The 17,015-nt window shown below is 35.9% G+C and overlaps 2 protein-coding genes across 2 annotated transcripts; both read right to left on the reverse strand.

Annotated features, from left to right (window-relative positions):
• Positions 1-7,006: 7,006 nt before the first annotated feature.
• On the reverse strand, positions 7,007-10,981 carry LOC148911418 (mucin-like protein). The gene is made up of 5 exons (XM_089029746.1): positions 10,816-10,981; positions 10,117-10,385; positions 9,635-9,755; positions 9,248-9,382; positions 7,007-8,172 (listed from the first exon to the last, which is right to left on the reverse strand). The coding sequence occupies exons 1-5, from the start codon at positions 10,892-10,894 to the stop codon at positions 8,081-8,083; spliced, it is 696 nt and encodes a 231-aa protein (XP_088885872.1). The 5' UTR covers positions 10,895-10,981; the 3' UTR covers positions 7,007-8,080.
• A 982-nt stretch (positions 10,982-11,963) lies between these two features.
• On the reverse strand, positions 11,964-15,994 carry LOC116293547 (uncharacterized). The gene is made up of 5 exons (XM_089029741.1): positions 15,855-15,994; positions 14,944-15,212; positions 14,456-14,576; positions 13,669-13,803; positions 11,964-13,322 (listed from the first exon to the last, which is right to left on the reverse strand). Exons 1-5 carry the CDS (start codon positions 15,931-15,933, stop codon positions 12,877-12,879), a joined length of 1,050 nt encoding a protein of 349 aa, XP_088885867.1. The 5' UTR covers positions 15,934-15,994; the 3' UTR covers positions 11,964-12,876.
• Positions 15,995-17,015: the final 1,021 nt, after the last annotated feature.

The following is a 17,015-nucleotide window of genomic DNA, read 5'->3' on the forward strand; positions in this document are numbered from 1 at the left end:
TTACTAATATGGCGTCTTTCTCGTTTGCTGATAGTGAAAAGAGAAAGAATAGTGATAGAAAACTTTAATTATCTTGTTGATTTTCAGATTAATTTGGTTTCTTGACGCATAAAATGTCAATCGAGTGACGAAGGGTTCCTCAAACAGCACCATAATGCAACGCATTTCTACAAATCCGAACATATACACTCTAGATTACTGGTCCGGGTTGTCCAAAGCTGGATTAGCGCTAATCCAGGATTACCTCTATAGGTCTTAGTAAGAGTTAACCCAGGATTAGCACTGATTGGGCTTTGAACAACTGGGCCCTGTTATTTAGTATATATACCGCGTGAACCTACAAAGATGACGTTAAATTTTTCGCCCTAAAGTATTTCGGACCGACAAACATTTTGGGGGCAACTAACCGTATTCTTACAGAATATATAAATCAACACAGGTTTTACCGTAACAGCCACTTTCCCCAAAGTCGTACAGATCGTAAGTAAACCAGACCCTGAGCTTATCATCCTTCTTTAGTGGCGAAGGAGGATCAGAAATTGGATAAATTAACTCTGAACTTGACACAGTTATGTTGTCAATGACGAAAGTCAATCCCTTATTTCCGGGATAGCCAGGATAAGGTACAATTTTTTCTTTTTTCTCATCAGTAATAAGCAAACAAAGAGACTGCGGGAAGGAACTATCTCCCCAGTATCGAGCCGTTACAGGGTTATTGTTCCAGGAGACTCCCCCCGAGAGATACACGAGCTTGAATTGTTTTACATTTTTATAAAATGGAACAATAACCTCCCCATAATCATTATTTCTTACACCAACGCACACAGGAGCTATGTTTATTTTGATCCACGACGATTTTTCTAAAAAAAGAGAGAGAAAAAAAAAAAGAAAAAAATTGCAATTGATATTTTCACATGTAATTGGTCAAGTAATTCCTTTCAAAGTTTTGTCAAAAGTAAAGTCCTATCAAAACGGACGGACGGATGGATGGATGGATGGATGGATTGACGGACCGACGGACGGACGGATGGATGGATGGATGGATGGATGGATGGATGGATGGATGGATGGATGGATGGATGGATGGATGGATGGATGGATGGATGGATGGATGAGTGGACAGAGTGAAGGGTGCTTGGTCAGGTGGACTTATGGTTGGATGCATGCACACAGACCTATAAGTAGATTCATACAAGGATAAATCAAATAATACTTACTTGCACAGTTGATTCCATCACCGACGTATCCTTCTGCACAAATGCACATGAAAGACCCAGGGGTATTATTACACTTGACTCCTGGGTTTTCGAGTGTGCAATTATGTAGATTACTGCTAGCACATTCATCAATATCTTGAAAAACAAGAGAGAGAAAATATGTGAAAAAATCTCTGTGCAGAGAAGTGCGTAAAACTGGTGTTTGTTTATATGCATGCCTGGATAAATGATGGAGAGAGGGGAGAGAGTTGGATGTTGGAATAATAGATGGGAGGATGAGTGGGTCGTTTGAATTAAGGGAATGAGATGAGAAATTTTCCGGGATTGATAAACGTTTGAATTGCATGGATATATAAATTACTGCTAATATGAATTATTCCTTACCCTTTTCACAGTTCTGTCCAAAATATCCATTAGGGCAGAGACAAGTGTACTTCGTTAGGTCGTACCCTAGCCGTGTACAAGTCTTGTTTCCTTCGCAAAGACCGTTATTCAAACATGGATTCTATAGACAAAAAAGTATCATTTTATCAATACGAACTGACAAAGCCATTCTACTAGTAAAATGCATGGTGAAAACCGAAAGAGGGAGTTTCCAGGATTGTTCGTGGTAATATATACTATATACATGATAACAGACTTGCCCCATTCACACCAAGGCTTAAACATGTTTTAAAGTGGTTTAACTAAACAGGTTTGGAAAACTATCTACGAACACTGCACAATATTTGGTGAAATAATGCATGTAAACTATCCTTTGTCTTGTCCTGATAATATTTTAGAAAGTTTCATTATATTGTAGGTTTCTAGTTTCTCAATTTTTTTCCTAATGAAAACATAGTTTAACTAAACACGTTTAGGTGTGAATGGGGTATTAAATTCGGCTCGCACTAAGTTTTGAATGAGTTAAACGAATTTTTTTTTTTTCGTTTTTGTTTTTGTTTTTGTTTTTGTATTTGTTTTTGTTTTAAATATGCGACGACGTATAAACATATGAACAATCCTCTTTTGTCAATGAAATCTCGAACATTTGTGCAAGGATAAGGTTTTCGGTGTAGCGCACAAACCAAGCGAAGAGGTTAGAGCTCAGGTACGTGTGAAATCTTACCATGCAATACATGTATGGCCGAGAAGTCGTAACTAACCTTTATTCCTCTGTACGAGAATCCTTTTCTTTGATGGAAATCTTTTGGGGAACTATATCTGTCGGCCTCATTAAGCTCACAAGAAAACCATCCTTCACTTTCATTGGAAGGAGCAATATTGAACGAAACACAGTCTTTGTTGGATTTACAAACAAATAAACAAAGAATCGGCATTTCTGCTTTAAGCAAGCGGAACGAATGGTTGAGAAGAACCATTCCATTTACTTCTGGCTCAAAAAGATCATCTGTGCATTGCTCCCATATCAAATCTGTAACATAAATAATATAGTATAAGATATAGAACATCATGCATATCATGATCAATACTCATGGAAGCTTGTCAGTAACTTGTCATGAAAGTTTGTAGGTTTGTAGAACATAGCAAACTCCATAGAATGTGGTGCTGACACATAAGCTAAGACGTGACGTGACATCTCTATAAAATAGAAAATGTTTTAAACAGTAAATATTAATCCCATAAGTTCTCTTACTATTGGTTTCGTTGTAGAATTTATCAAAATAAGCAGATTCCAATATACTCGATGAAATAATAAAATAAAATACTAAAATTTAAAAACATACTAAACGTCAGGATATGATCGATAGTAGAGTGCAAACAATTAATCCGTGAAACACTAATTACTAAATAGTACAAAATAGTGCTAATCAAACAATAGAAAACAATGGGATTTGTATGAAATTGTGCTATTTAGTATTACTAAAGTTTCACGGTTATATTGTTTGCACTCTAGTCTTAGGTAAGGCAAGAATTTCTTAACAAGACGCGCAGATGAGACTTATAAGGAAAAAATACTAATATTACTTACGTCTTATATCTTCCAAGACACAAAAGCCAGGTAAAACCAACAGCAAGGCTGCAAGTGTACATCGTTCTTGGAAGTTCATCTTTAAGCAAAATGGGAAACCGCAAAGTTCGTCTAGAAAGGATTGAGCAGCTCAGAAATTGCCGGCAGTGATATGGATCTGAATCTTCTGGTGCGTTGTTTCTATTTTTAAACCAACAGTGTGTTTCGAGTCCTAATCAATGTTCATTTAATTGTTTTAAAGCGGGAAGTTACAGCCGAAAATACAAGATTTATTCATTACTAATGCTTTTTCCAGCTCTTGCAGAGTATGACGACTTTCTTAGGCGTTAAGTTTGCAGCTTCAGCACTTCACATGACCCAAACTAATGATATAAACAGGAGACCGCCTTATTGTCGATTATTTTCGATGTGCATGGCAATTGAATTAAGAATATTGTTAGTGAATATACCAATTAATAATGTTTGGCTCAGCTTCTGCAATGTTATATATTTTCCATATTTTCGTTTCCAACGCTACGGTTTCAAGTTATCAATATCTAAATACCACTTGCAAATGAGACATTAACATTTTAATATTTAAAAAAAAACTTTACACTCGAGCTCCACACAAAACCTTATAAATACCTCGACCAGTATTTTTATGATGGTTTGTAAGCTTGGAAGAAAGTATAGAATAATTTTAGATTAGTCACTAGCTGAAAGGGAAACTCTGAAAAATATCAGGGATTCTGAGTTTCACTTGCAGCTAGTGAAAAATGTAACAATCATCTTTATCTCAGTATAGGTTTTTTCGTTTTCAAGTTATGACTGTTTTGCAAGAATATTGGTTTTCGCCATTTTTGTTTTGTAAACTTGTCAACTGCGATAGTAATACTCAAATTCGGTATCTTGAAAAAGCTCGGAACAACTCATTTGTCTGACTTTATTTTGAAAGCGTTAAATTCTGTATAAAACAGCTTTCTAAGAATGTTTTCTAATGACTTCTTCTAGAGTCAGTACTCATACACCTCAAGGATAGAAGTGTAGAAAAACCTTTGCAAATATAGAACTCCGCTTTGAGCTGAAACGAATAGCGAGGTGGTTTTTGAAGAACGATACTCAGCGTCATATCGCACACGCTGATAAAATTAAAGCATAAACATCAATGGAAAACATCTTAACAGCAGGAATTCTTAGTCTTGTACACATAATGATTATCATCAGACTTCAATAAAAAGTTTAATATTATTGTAATATTTTTGCAATATCACGCGCTGCTTTAAAAATAAATATAAAATGGACTTTAAGAGTTCACTATAGTCCTATATAAATAATATACATATATCTTTCATATTAAAGTATTTTCACGCTGGTAAACAGATAAAAGGCACCATTTGAAGGAACCCTCAAATGTCACTAACTATAGACAAATTTGATATTCAAAAAGACCTTGGATATTAGATCTAGGATGGATTTCCGCGGTATTTTTCATATTTTCACATATTATTATAGAACTAAACTCAGTAGAGTACAAATATCGCTGGAGAAAGCCTGGGGCGAGTACAAATATCCTGTGATTTTCAAACTAGAACGCAGTCGATTGCTTGTTTTAAAAATGGCTAATAGATTTCTTCTAGTATATTTTTGTCATTTTTGGTGTTAAATAGCTAGCGTTACCATTGTGAGGTAATGGTGGCATTAGATCAGTATAGAGGTTTTGACCAAGTGTGACGTCAATCATTTAAAAAGAATTCCCAGGCCCTAAAGAAAATGCAGTTTATAAGGATTTTCTAAAAGAAAAATAAACAAAATTCATAAAGAAATTTTTAAAATACAATTTTTTATTCCAGTTTGACTAGATTAACTAGACTTTTCAATAACAAGACGCTCTAGAGCGTATACTGGGTTGCCTTGTTATGACGTCATTCCAATATTTTGATAAGCAAAAGGTCATAAAAACAAGACCCTGCTGGCAGGGTAAGCTGGGATACCTGGATACCTGGAGGACCTGGTTTCAACATGCATGGAGGATTTAGTTGGTTGAGCTTCCAAAAATACTGATAAAGCATTTCGTGACGTCTCAAAGTCATGATAAACCAGACCCTGGTTGGAATGGTTTACTAGTATCAGAGTCTCGAAGAATCTAAAGCAGAAGTAAAAATAATTAAGTTGCAAAATTTCGAGCTACAGTGTTAAAAGCCGTTTGCAGGCAGAGCGTTTATGCCATACTCATCAAAAAACTCAATCTGGAACTCCAATTCTAGTTCCGGGATCCAGATTTTGGCATACGTAATTAGCTTGTTGTTATGCAACGTCTCAAAAGCATGCACATTCACACGACTCGCTTTAAAATTAAAATGCTTCATGTAAAACGTAAATACTGGCTAATATTTGCTCAAGACCTCTCTCATAATTGCTTTACATTTTATAATTTTTATAACTTATTGTGATTTTGAGCCGACAATACGGGTTTACATTGGCGGCTAGTTGGGAGAAAATATATTCCGTGTTGCTGCGCTCACTTGTGAGAGATCTTTTCAACACTCGAAGATAAATTTCGTATCTCCGCGCGCCCATGTAATATCCTCTATTTATCTGATTTTAAAACTATTTTTGTCATGAAATAACTTCTGGAAGTCGAGTTTTCTTCGAAAGTTTAGTTTGAATGAAAACAAATATTTGGCGTTGTTTTTCATTCACCTGTAGCAGAAAGCGTAGGAACAACATATCATGTTCTTATCTTTGTGTATCACAAGTCAGGAAATACGTTATGAAGATCAAAGTTGTAAAAAAAGGATGTAAAACATGTAAAAAATAATTTTTCCGCCATCGATGTTGAGATTCCAATGTGAACCGTTGCATTCACAAACCAGACTGAGATACCAAAAAAGTGCTGTTTTCGGCGTCAATCTAATCTTATGAGCCAATCACACTCGGAAATTCTGAGACGACAATACGGGTCTACATTGGCGGCTCTCTCTCGATCAAACTTATAGGAGGGTCGCGATACTATAATCTATCGATATTTTTTAATGAATCATCATTTTTTTTAAAGAAAGATTAAAGGAGATCATATACTCTTCGAACCCCAAAGATCAAACCCTGGAATGTGTGTAGAAAACTATTTATTTTGCTTCTTCTTGAATTACGGCGGTCAACGAAATAGAGCATGTGTAGACACAAACCTGTGCCACGTGATCTGCTAGCTCCGCCCTCTCATAATCACTTGACAACAAAATGACATTGATTGACATCTGATACATGATAATTGATTGGACTATAGACGGGAACCACATAGCAGATGCCCGCAAAGGTAAGTTCCTGAAGACCCCTGGATAACTATTGCGCAACTTTGCCATTTTGTCGCGGAGAAAAAAAACAAAAGAAAACAAAGGCATTTTATACCTGGTATACCACAGGTATCCCAGCAAAAAGAATTGGCAGCTCATACATCGGTATAAAAATACTGTGAAGAGACAAATTATATTTCATGTTTTATAATTAGTGAAAGGGATTTGCTAAAAACATTTAAGCATCAAACCTTAAATGTCGCAATTTTTTAAAAATTCACTTCGGTTGAAAAAAGGCTGGAATGGTAGCAGCCGAGCGGAATTAGAAGAGCGGAAATGATACATCCTAGTCTCCCTCCGCATCAGACGTCGAACAAAACGATGACCCACCGTTTTCCCGCCCTACTTAATACGCGCCATGCCGTGGGTGGTAAATAGCAATTGTCCTCAAGCGAATCTCGAAGAAAGCGAAGAGAATTCCAAAACGAGCAGCGCATTATACCTCATTTGACACGAAGGAAAAGTAGACTTACTAACAACGACACCAATAACAACAGCAACTTTATTTGTACCACGCCTACAACTATTTACAAGTTATGTGTTATCGGAAAAACGAAAATCAAATATTACCATGAAATGAATAAATCAGGCGAGCAGTTACTCTAAATCATATTACATGAACTAAGTTGACTTTAATCGCAGGTCTTAGCTTGTCTTGTTGAGATTTTATTTATTTATGATTATTACTGCTATATTTTTTGGTATACTTTACATCCATTCTAGATGACTGTTATTTAGTATAGTGCTGTTTTCGTATGACTGTGAAAAGCTCAGTGCCGTAAGCGTGAGGTGCCGTGACCGTGATGCTTTCTAGAATTTTAATTGGCTGCTTTTTTCACGCGCAATTTGATTGGTCTGGCATTGCCGTGACCTTGTAGTGTCCGTGTCCGCGCCGTGTTTATGCCGTGTTCCGGGTATTTGATTGGATGGAGAGTAAATGTTCGTGCAATGCGATTGGTCTGGCGTATCCCTTGCCGTGTCATGGCCGTGTTTGTGCCGTGAATTTTTCACAGTCATACGAAAACTGCACTATACCAACACGGTAACCTACAAATTTTGGTCTATTATCTTGGAATATTTAAAGACATTCACAGTATAATTGTTAAATATCCGCCCTCGGGTTTTTGCTCTATGTGACAAACCCCGCGAAAGGCAATAAAATGGTTAATTATAGTCTTACATCATTCCTAAACCCGTATTCTTACACATAGTAAATATACAAATCACAGCATGTTTTACCGTAACTGCTACGTTCGGCAACATCGTGCAGATCTGTAGTAAACCAGACTCTGAGTTTATCATCCTTCTTTAGTGGCAAAGGAGGATCAGAAATAGGAAACATCAATTCGGGACTAGACACAGTTATGTTGTCAATGGTAAGATGATATTTGTAATATCTGGGATAGCCAGGATAAGGTGCAATTAGATCATTATTCTCGTCAGTAATAACAAAAAAAAGTTGAGACGGATACGAATTATCTCCCCAGTTTTGGACAGTTGCAGGGTTCATCCCGGAGACTGCCCCCGAGAGATGAACGAGCTTCAACTGTTTCACTTTTACATCAAATTAAAGGAACAATAACTGTCCCATATTCGTCGTTTTTTACTCCAACGCACACAGGATCTATGTTTATTTTGATCCATGACACCTTTTCTAAAGAAGAAAAAATTCAACCATTATATGCCCAAATGAAATTAGTCTCATATCACAACCGACTTAAACTTAAGAAAGAGAGTTGGTTAACTGTGAAGGACATATTACTATTTAATTAGTCCAATTCTATGACTCTTTTTTTTTTGGAATTTTGTAATAGACCCTTTTCGAGTTCCAAATTACCGCTTTGTTCCTTGATTACAGACTCATTTGCTCAGACTAAGCCTCGAACGACAGTGTGTATAATTACTCGCAAATACCAACGGTAAAGTAAAGTATGCACAAGTTCAACAATACGAACACTTTGAAACTCGACGGACCTTGACTGGAACACGTGAAAATTCTTCACAATATCGAGACTTAGCCTGAGCAAATAAGTCTGTAATCAAGAAACACAGCGGTAATTTGGAACTCGAAAAGGGTCTATTTGTTCCATATTTGTCAAAAGTAAAGCCTCGTCGTTAAAATTACGAGGGTCTTTTCAAAGTTCAACACTACATGAATGGGCAAATAGATGGATAGATTGTGGATGGATAGATGGATGAAAGGGTAGAAATTAAATGGATAAATGGATGGATGGAAGAAAAAAGGGATGGATTGGATGGACAATCAAATTACTTTAGTATTCTACAAATACTATGTCATAACTTGGAAACATATAAGGAAAGAAATAGTAATGAATGAATGAAACAAAGAACGAATGGATGGATGGATGGATGGATGGATGGATGGATGGATGGATGAATGGATGCATGGATGTGCGAATGGGTGGACAGAGTGAAGGGTGCTTGGTCAGGTGGACTGGATGGATGGATGGATGGACAGACGGACGGACAGACGGACGGACGGACGGACGGACGGACGGACGGATGGATGGATAGATGGATGGATGGATGGATGGACGAATAGATGGATGGATGGACGGACGGATGGATGGATTGGAGGATGGATGGATGGATGGATGGGTGAATGGGTGGACAGAGTGAAGGGTGCTTGGTCAGGTGTACTTATGGTTGGATGCATGCACACAGATCGATAAGTAGATTCATATAGGGACAAATCGAATAATACTTACTTGCACACTTGATTCCATCACCAACGTATCCTTCTGCACAAATGCACTTGAAAGACCCAGGGGTATTATTACACTTGACACCTGGGTTTTCCAGTGTGCAATTATGCAGATTACTGCTAGCACATTCATCAATATCTTGAAAAATAAGAGGAAAAAATATGTGAAAAAATCTCTGTATAGAGATCAAGTGCGTAAAACTGGTGTTTGTTTATATGCATGCCTGGATAAATGATGGAGAGAGGGGAGAGAGTTGGATGTTGGAATAATGGATTGATGGATGAATTGGTCGTTGGAATTAAGTGAATGAGAGAAGGAGAATTGCACGGATTGATAAACGTTTGAATTGCATGGATATATAAATTACTGATAATATGAATTATTCCTTACCCTTTTCACAGTTCTGGCCAAAATATCCATTTGGACAGAGACAAGTGTACTTCGTTAGGTCGTACCCTAGCCGTGTACAAGTCTTGTTTCCTTCGCAAAGACCGTTATTCAAACATGGATTCTATAGACAAAAAGTATCATGTTATCAATACGAACTGACAAAGCCATTCTACTAGTAAAATGCATCGTGAAAACCGAAAGAGGGAATTTGCAGGATTGTTCGTGGTAATATATACTATATACATGATAACAGACTTAGACTTGGCTCGGACTAAGTTTTGAATGAGTTAAACGATTTTTTTTTTGTTTATATCCGACGACGTATACACATATGAACAATCTTCTTTTCAGTGTCAATGAAATCTTGGAAATTGGTGCAAGGATCAGCTTTTCGGGGTAGCGCCAAAGCAAGCGATGAGGTTAGATCTCAGGTACTTGTGAAATCTTAGCATGCAATACAAAAATGACCAGTTGTAACTAACCTTTATTCCTCTGTACGAGAATCCTTTTCTTTGATGGAAATCTTGTGGGGAACTATATCTGTCGGCCTGATTAAGCTCACAAGAAAACCATCCTTCGGTTTCATTGGAAGGAGCAATATTGAACGAAACGCAGTCTTTGTTCGATTTACATACAAATAAACAAAGAATCGGCATTTCTGCTTTAAGCAAGCGAAACGAATGGTTGATCAGAACCATTCCATTTACTTCTGGCTCAAAAAGATCATCTGTGCATTGCTCCCATATTAAATCTGTAACATAAATAATATAGTATAAGATATAGAACATCATGCATATCATGATCAATATTTATTGAAGCTTGTCAGTAACTTGTCACATGAGAAACGTTGTAGGTTAAATAGAACATAGCAAACTCAACAGAATGTGGTGCTGACACATAAGCTATGACGTGACGTGACATCTCTATAAAATGGAAAATGTTTTAAACAGTAAATTTTGATCCCATACGTTCTCTTACTATTGGTCCCGTTGTAGAATTTATCAAAATTAGCAGATTACAATATATTCGATGAAATAATAAAATATAATACATAGATTTTAAAAACATACTAAACGTCAGGATATGGAATCGATAGTAAGGCACTTCTAATATGCAGCCAAGAATTTCTTCACAAGACGCGCAGATGAAACTTATAAGGAAAAAATACTAATATTACTTACGTCTCATATCCTCCAAGACACAAAAGCCAGGTAAAACCAACAGCAAGGCCGCAAGTGTACATCGTTCTTGGAAGTTCATCTTTAAGCAAAATGGGAAACCGAAGTTCGTCTAGAAAGGATTGAGCAGCTCAGAAATTGCCGGCAGCGATATGGATCTGAGTCTTCTTGTGAGTTGTTTCTATTTTTAAGCCAACAGTGTGTTTCGAGTCCTAATCAATATTCATTGAATTGTTTTAAAGCGGAAGTTACAGCCGAAAAAACATGATTCATTCATTATTAAAACTTTTTTTCAGCTCTTGGAGAGTATAACGACTTTCTTAGGCTTAAAATTTGCAGCTTCAGCACTTCACATGACCCAAACTAATGATATAACAGAGGATCGCCTTATTATCTATTATTTTCAATGCGTATGGCAATTGAATTAAGAATATTGTTAGTGAATATACCAATTAATAATGTTTGGCTCAGCAGGACTCATTTCTCCCCCTAATAGTCGTTTATTTTGTAGCTTCTGCAATTTGATATATTTTCCCTCTTTTCGTTTCCAACGTTACGGTTTCAAGTATTGATTATCTAAATACCACTCACAAATGAGACATTAATATTAAAAACTTGCTTTCGGTATCTGGAAAAAAGCTACCCATTTTTCTTTCTTTATTTTGAATCAGCGTTAAATTCTGTATAAAACAGCTTTCTAAGAATGTTTTCTAATGACTTCTTCTAGAGTCAGTACTCATACACCTCAAGGATAGAAGTTTAGAAAAAACTTTGCAATAGAGAACTCCGCTTTGAGGTGAAATAAATAGCGAGGTGGTTTTTGAAGAATAACACTTATCTTCATATCGCAAATGGTGTTACACCAGTGTAAAATTTATGGAGAACACTTTTCGCTTTATTTAGCGGTTTTTGTAAGAAGTTGGACCCGGAAATATGTCAAAACTTTAATAGCTCTATTTGACTTTTACGAGCTCAGAAATAATTTCTTTCTTTCGTTACTTGCTTTGTTATATTTAAGGAATGATAAAAAGTGCCCGCAAACTTGAATAATGCGCACGCTTTACAGTATACACAAGAATGTATACATAAAATTGAGTATGTTATGAAGTAAACATTTCCTGAAAGTTGAATAAACAAAGTTTATGAAGAAATCCTTAGAATACATTTTTTATTGCAGTTTGACAAGATTAACTAGACTTTTTGACAACCGATTCTGTGCGTGACAGAATGCAAGAAATAACCTGTAGGTATGGTCTGGGGGCCGACTAGTCTCTCCCCTCATGCTTCCAGGCTAGAACATTATCTTGCGTAATTCGTACACCCGAGAGCAGAAGGCCAAAAATAACAGCAATAACAAAGCTTAATAACAGCTTTATTCGTACCACGATTACAACTATTTACAAATAATGTGCTATTGAAAAACGAAAATGAAATATAAACCTGAGATAAATATATCAGGCAGCTACTTACTTTAAATTATATGACATTATTAGATGACATGTCGTATTTATTATGCGCAAAGACCTTAAGCAGGCCATGGCTTGTCTTGTTCAATTAAAAAAAAAATCTTTGTACTTTATTAGTGGTTCCTGAGTGACGCGCTGCTTCATGGGATTATCTTAGGGAACTATGTTATGAATATCATTACTAATATGGCGTCTTTTTCGTTTGCTGATAGTAAAAAGAGAAAGAATAGTGATTGAAAACTTTAATTATGTAGTTGTAGTTGATTTTCAAATAAATTTCGTTTCTTGACGCATAAAATGTCAATCGAGTGACGAAGGGTTCCTCAAACAGCCCCATAATGCAACGCACTTCTACAAATCCGAACATATACACTCTAGATTAGTGAGCCGGGTTGTCCAAAGCTGGATTAGCGCTAATCCAGGATTAACTCTTTAGGTCTTATTAAGAGTTAACCCAGGATTAGCACTAATTGGGCTTTGAAGAACTGGGCCCTGTTATTTAGTATATATACCGCGCGACCCTACAAAGATGGCGTTAATTTTTTCGACCTCAAGAATTTCGGAGAGAGAAACATTTTGGGGGCAACTAACCGTATTCTTACAGAATATATAAATCAGCACAAGTTTTACCGTAAGTGCCACTTTCCCTAACGTTGTACAGATCGTAAGTAAACCAGACCCTGAGCTTATCATCCTTCTTTAGTGGCGAAGGAGGATCAGAAATTGGATAAATTAACTCTGAACTTGACACAGTTATGTTGTCAATGGTGAAATATGTCCAGAAAACTCTGGGATAGCCAGGATAAGGTGCAATGTTTTCATTTTTCTCGTCAGTAATAAAGAAACAAAGAGCCTGCCTGTAGGAATTATCTCCCCAGTGTCTAGCCGTTACAGGGTCATTGGTCTGGGAGACTCCCCCCGAGAGATACACGAGCTTGAATTGTTTTACATTTTTATCAAACGGAACAATAACCTCTCCATAGTCATCATTTTTTACACCAACGCACACAGGAGCTATGTTTATTTTGATCCACGACGGCTTTTCTAAAAAAAGAGAGAGAGAGAGAGAGAGAAAAAAAAGGAAAAAAATGCAATTGATATTTTCACATGAAATTGGTCAATTGATTCCTTTCAAAGTTTTCAAAAGCAAAGCCCTATCAAAATTTTGAGTGCTTTTTTCCTTTTAAAGTTTAAAATTAAAGGAACGGAAGGATAAATGTATGAATGGATAGATGAATAGATGGATGGATGGATGGATGGATGGATGGATGGATGGATGGGGGAATGGGTGGACAGAGTGAAGGGTGCTTGGTCAGGTGTACTTATGATTGGATGCATGCACACAGATCGATAAGTAGATTCATATATGGATAAATCAAATAATACTTACTTGTACAGTCGATTCCATCACCGACGTATCCTTCTGCACAAATGCACATGAAAGACCCAGGGGTATTATTACACTTGACACCTGGGTTTTCAAGTGTGCAATTATGCAGATTACTGCTAGCACATTCATCAATATCTTGAAAAACAAGAGAAAAAAATATGTGACAAAAATCTCTGTACAGAGAAGTGCGTAAAACTGGTGTTTGTTTATATGCATTCCTGGATAGATGATGGAGAGAGGGGAGAGAGTTGGATGTTTCAATAATTCTCTACTTTCACATCCCCATAATGCCTTGCGTCTTTAAGAGGTAACCAATCAAAAAACTGTACCAAATTGAAAGGTTTCTTAATTGAATTTATACTATACCTGCTTTTATCTGTACAATACTGATTATCAGTTTATTCCAAATTATTTTTGCGTGTACAGAACATCAAAAGTTTTGGTCTTACAGAAAATGTATTGACTTACAAAAAATGTTTAAAATTTACCTTAAACGTCTTCAAGCTTGTATCTTTTTCTGTATTTTACTTCTTCATTTTATTTTTGGATACCAAACAAGGTATTGTCAACATTGTCTGATCGGTCTTCAGCAAAATAAGTGGGTTTTTACCCTCTGGTTATCCCCCAAAGACGCAAAGTATTATGGGGATGTGTGAAAGTAGAGAATGGATGGAAGGATGAATGGGTCGTTGGAATTAAGTGAATGAGAGAAGGAGAAATGCACGGAGTGATAAACGTTTGAATTGCATGGATATATAAATTACTGATAATATAAATTATTCCTTACCCTTTTCACAGTTCTGGCCAAAATATCCATTTGGGCAGAGACAAGTGTACTTCGTTAGGTCGTACCCTAGCCGCGTACAAGTCTTGTTTCCTTCGCAAAGACCGTTATTCAAACATGGATTCTATAGACAAAAAAGCATCATGTTATCAATACGAACTGCCAAAGCCATTCTACTAGTAAAATGCACCGTGGAAACAAAAAGAGGGAATTTGCAGGATTGTTCGTGGTAATATATACTATATACATGATAACAGACTTAGCTTTGGCTTGCGCTAAGCTGAGAATGAGTTAAATGACAATAAATTTTTGTTTATATGCGACAACGTATACACATATGAACAAGCTTTTTTTGTTCGTTAAATCTCACAAATTTGTGCAAGGATCAGCTTTTCGGGGTAGCGCACAAACCAAGCGAAGAGGTTAGAGCTCAGGTACTTGTAAAAAATCTTAGTATGCAATACATGTATGGCCGAGAAGTCGTAACTAACCTTTATTCCTCTGTACGAGAATCCTTTTCTTTGATGGAAATCTTGTGGGGAATTATATCTGTCGGCCTGATTAAGCTCACAAGAAAACCATCCTTCGGTTTCATTAGAGGGAGCAATATTGAACGAAACACAGTCTTTGTTCGATTTACATACAAATAAACAAAGAATCGGCATTTCTGCTTTAAGCAAGCGGAACGAATGGTTGAGAAGAACCATTCCATTTACTTCTGGCTCAAAAAGACCATCTGTGCATTGCTCCCATATTGAATCTGTAATATAAATAATATAGTATAAGATATAGAACATCATGCATATCATGATCAATACTTATTGAAGCCTGTCAGTAACTTGTCACACGTGAAACTTTGTAGGTTTGTAGAACATAGCAAACTCAACAGAATGTGGTGCAGCACATAATCTGTGTTGCACACATTTAGTGTCTGCATTCTAACATTGTCATTATTTGTAAATTTACATTTTTGTTATTTTTTATATATTTATATTTTAGTCTTCATTTTTCTTTTTTGTTATTTATTTATTTTAGAGGTCTCTCTTGTAAATCACTTTATGGTGACAGCGATAACCTCAATAAAGATTATTTATTATTATTATTATTATAAGCTATGACGTGACGTGACATCTCTATAAAATGGAAAATGTTTTAAACAGTAAATTTTGATCCCATAAGTTCTCTTACTATTGGTCCCGTTGTAGAATTTATCAAAATAAGCTGATTCCAATATACTCGATGAAATAATAAAATATAATACATAGATTTTAAAAACATACTAAACGTCAGGATATGGAATCGATAGTAGACTTAGGTTAGGCACTTCTGATATGCAACCAAGAATTTCTTAACAAGACGCGCAGATGAAACTTATAAAGGAAAAAATACTAATATTATTTACGTCTTATATCCTCCAAGACACAAAAGCCAGGTAAAACCAACAGCAAGGCCGCAAGTGTACATCGTTCTTGGAAGTTCATCTTTAAGCAAAATGAAAAACCGAAGTATATACGTCTAGAAAGGAGTAAGCAGCTCAGAAATTGCCGGCAGTGATATGGATCTAAATCTTCTGGTGAGCTGTTTCTATTTTTAAACCAACAGTGTGTTTCAGTCCTAATCAATATTCATTGAATTGTTTTAAAGCGGGAAGTTACAGCCGAAAAAACATGATTAATTCATTATTAAAACTTTTTCCAGCTCTTGAAGTGTATAACGACTTTCTTAGGCTTTAAATTTGCAGCTTCAGCACTTCACATGACCAAAAGTAATGATATAACAGAAGACCGCCTTGTTATCCATTATTTTCAATGCGTATGGCAATGAAATAAAAAATATTGTTAGTGAATATACCAATTAATAATGTTTGGCTCAGCAGGACTCATTTCTCCCCCTAATAGTCGTTTATTTTGTAGCTTCTGCAATGTTATATATTTTCCATATTTTCGTTTCCAACGCTACGGTTTCAAGTTATCAATATCTAGATACCACTTGTAAATGAGACATTATATATTAAAAACTTCACTCTCGAGCTCCACACAAAACCTTATAGATACCTCGACCAGTATTTTTATGATGGTTTGTAAGCTTGGAAGAAAGTATAGAATAATTTTATATTAGTCACTAGCTGAAAGGGAAACTCTGAAAAATATCATTTCCCTTTCAGCTAGTGAAAAATGTAACATTATATTTATCTAAGTATAGGTTTTTTAGTTTTCAAGTTATGACTGTTTTGCAAGAATCTTGGTTTTCGAAATTTTTCTTTTGAAAACTTGTCAACTGAGATGGTTATACTCAAATTCGGTATCTTGAAAAAGCTCGTGACAACCCATTTTTCTTTCTTTATTTTGAATCAGCTTTAAATTCTGTATAAAACAGCTTTCTAAGAATGTTTTCTAATGACTTCTTCTAGAGTCAGTACCCATACACCTCAAGGATAGAAGTTTAGAAGTTATAATTTTGCTTGTTTTTGGGTCAAACCGACGAAATGCATACTTTTTTTATAGTAAAAAAAAGAAATATGAGGTCATAAATTACGTAGGATGATGACGTCATCACACAGAAA

The sequence above is a fragment of the Actinia tenebrosa genome, unplaced genomic scaffold (genome assembly GCF_029948245.1).
Source record: "Actinia tenebrosa isolate PJP-AT-01 unplaced genomic scaffold, QUT_ActTen_1.0 PGA_scaffold14__42_contigs__length_11649687, whole genome shotgun sequence".
In the NCBI taxonomy this organism is placed as follows: domain Eukaryota; kingdom Metazoa; phylum Cnidaria; class Anthozoa; order Actiniaria; family Actiniidae; genus Actinia; species Actinia tenebrosa.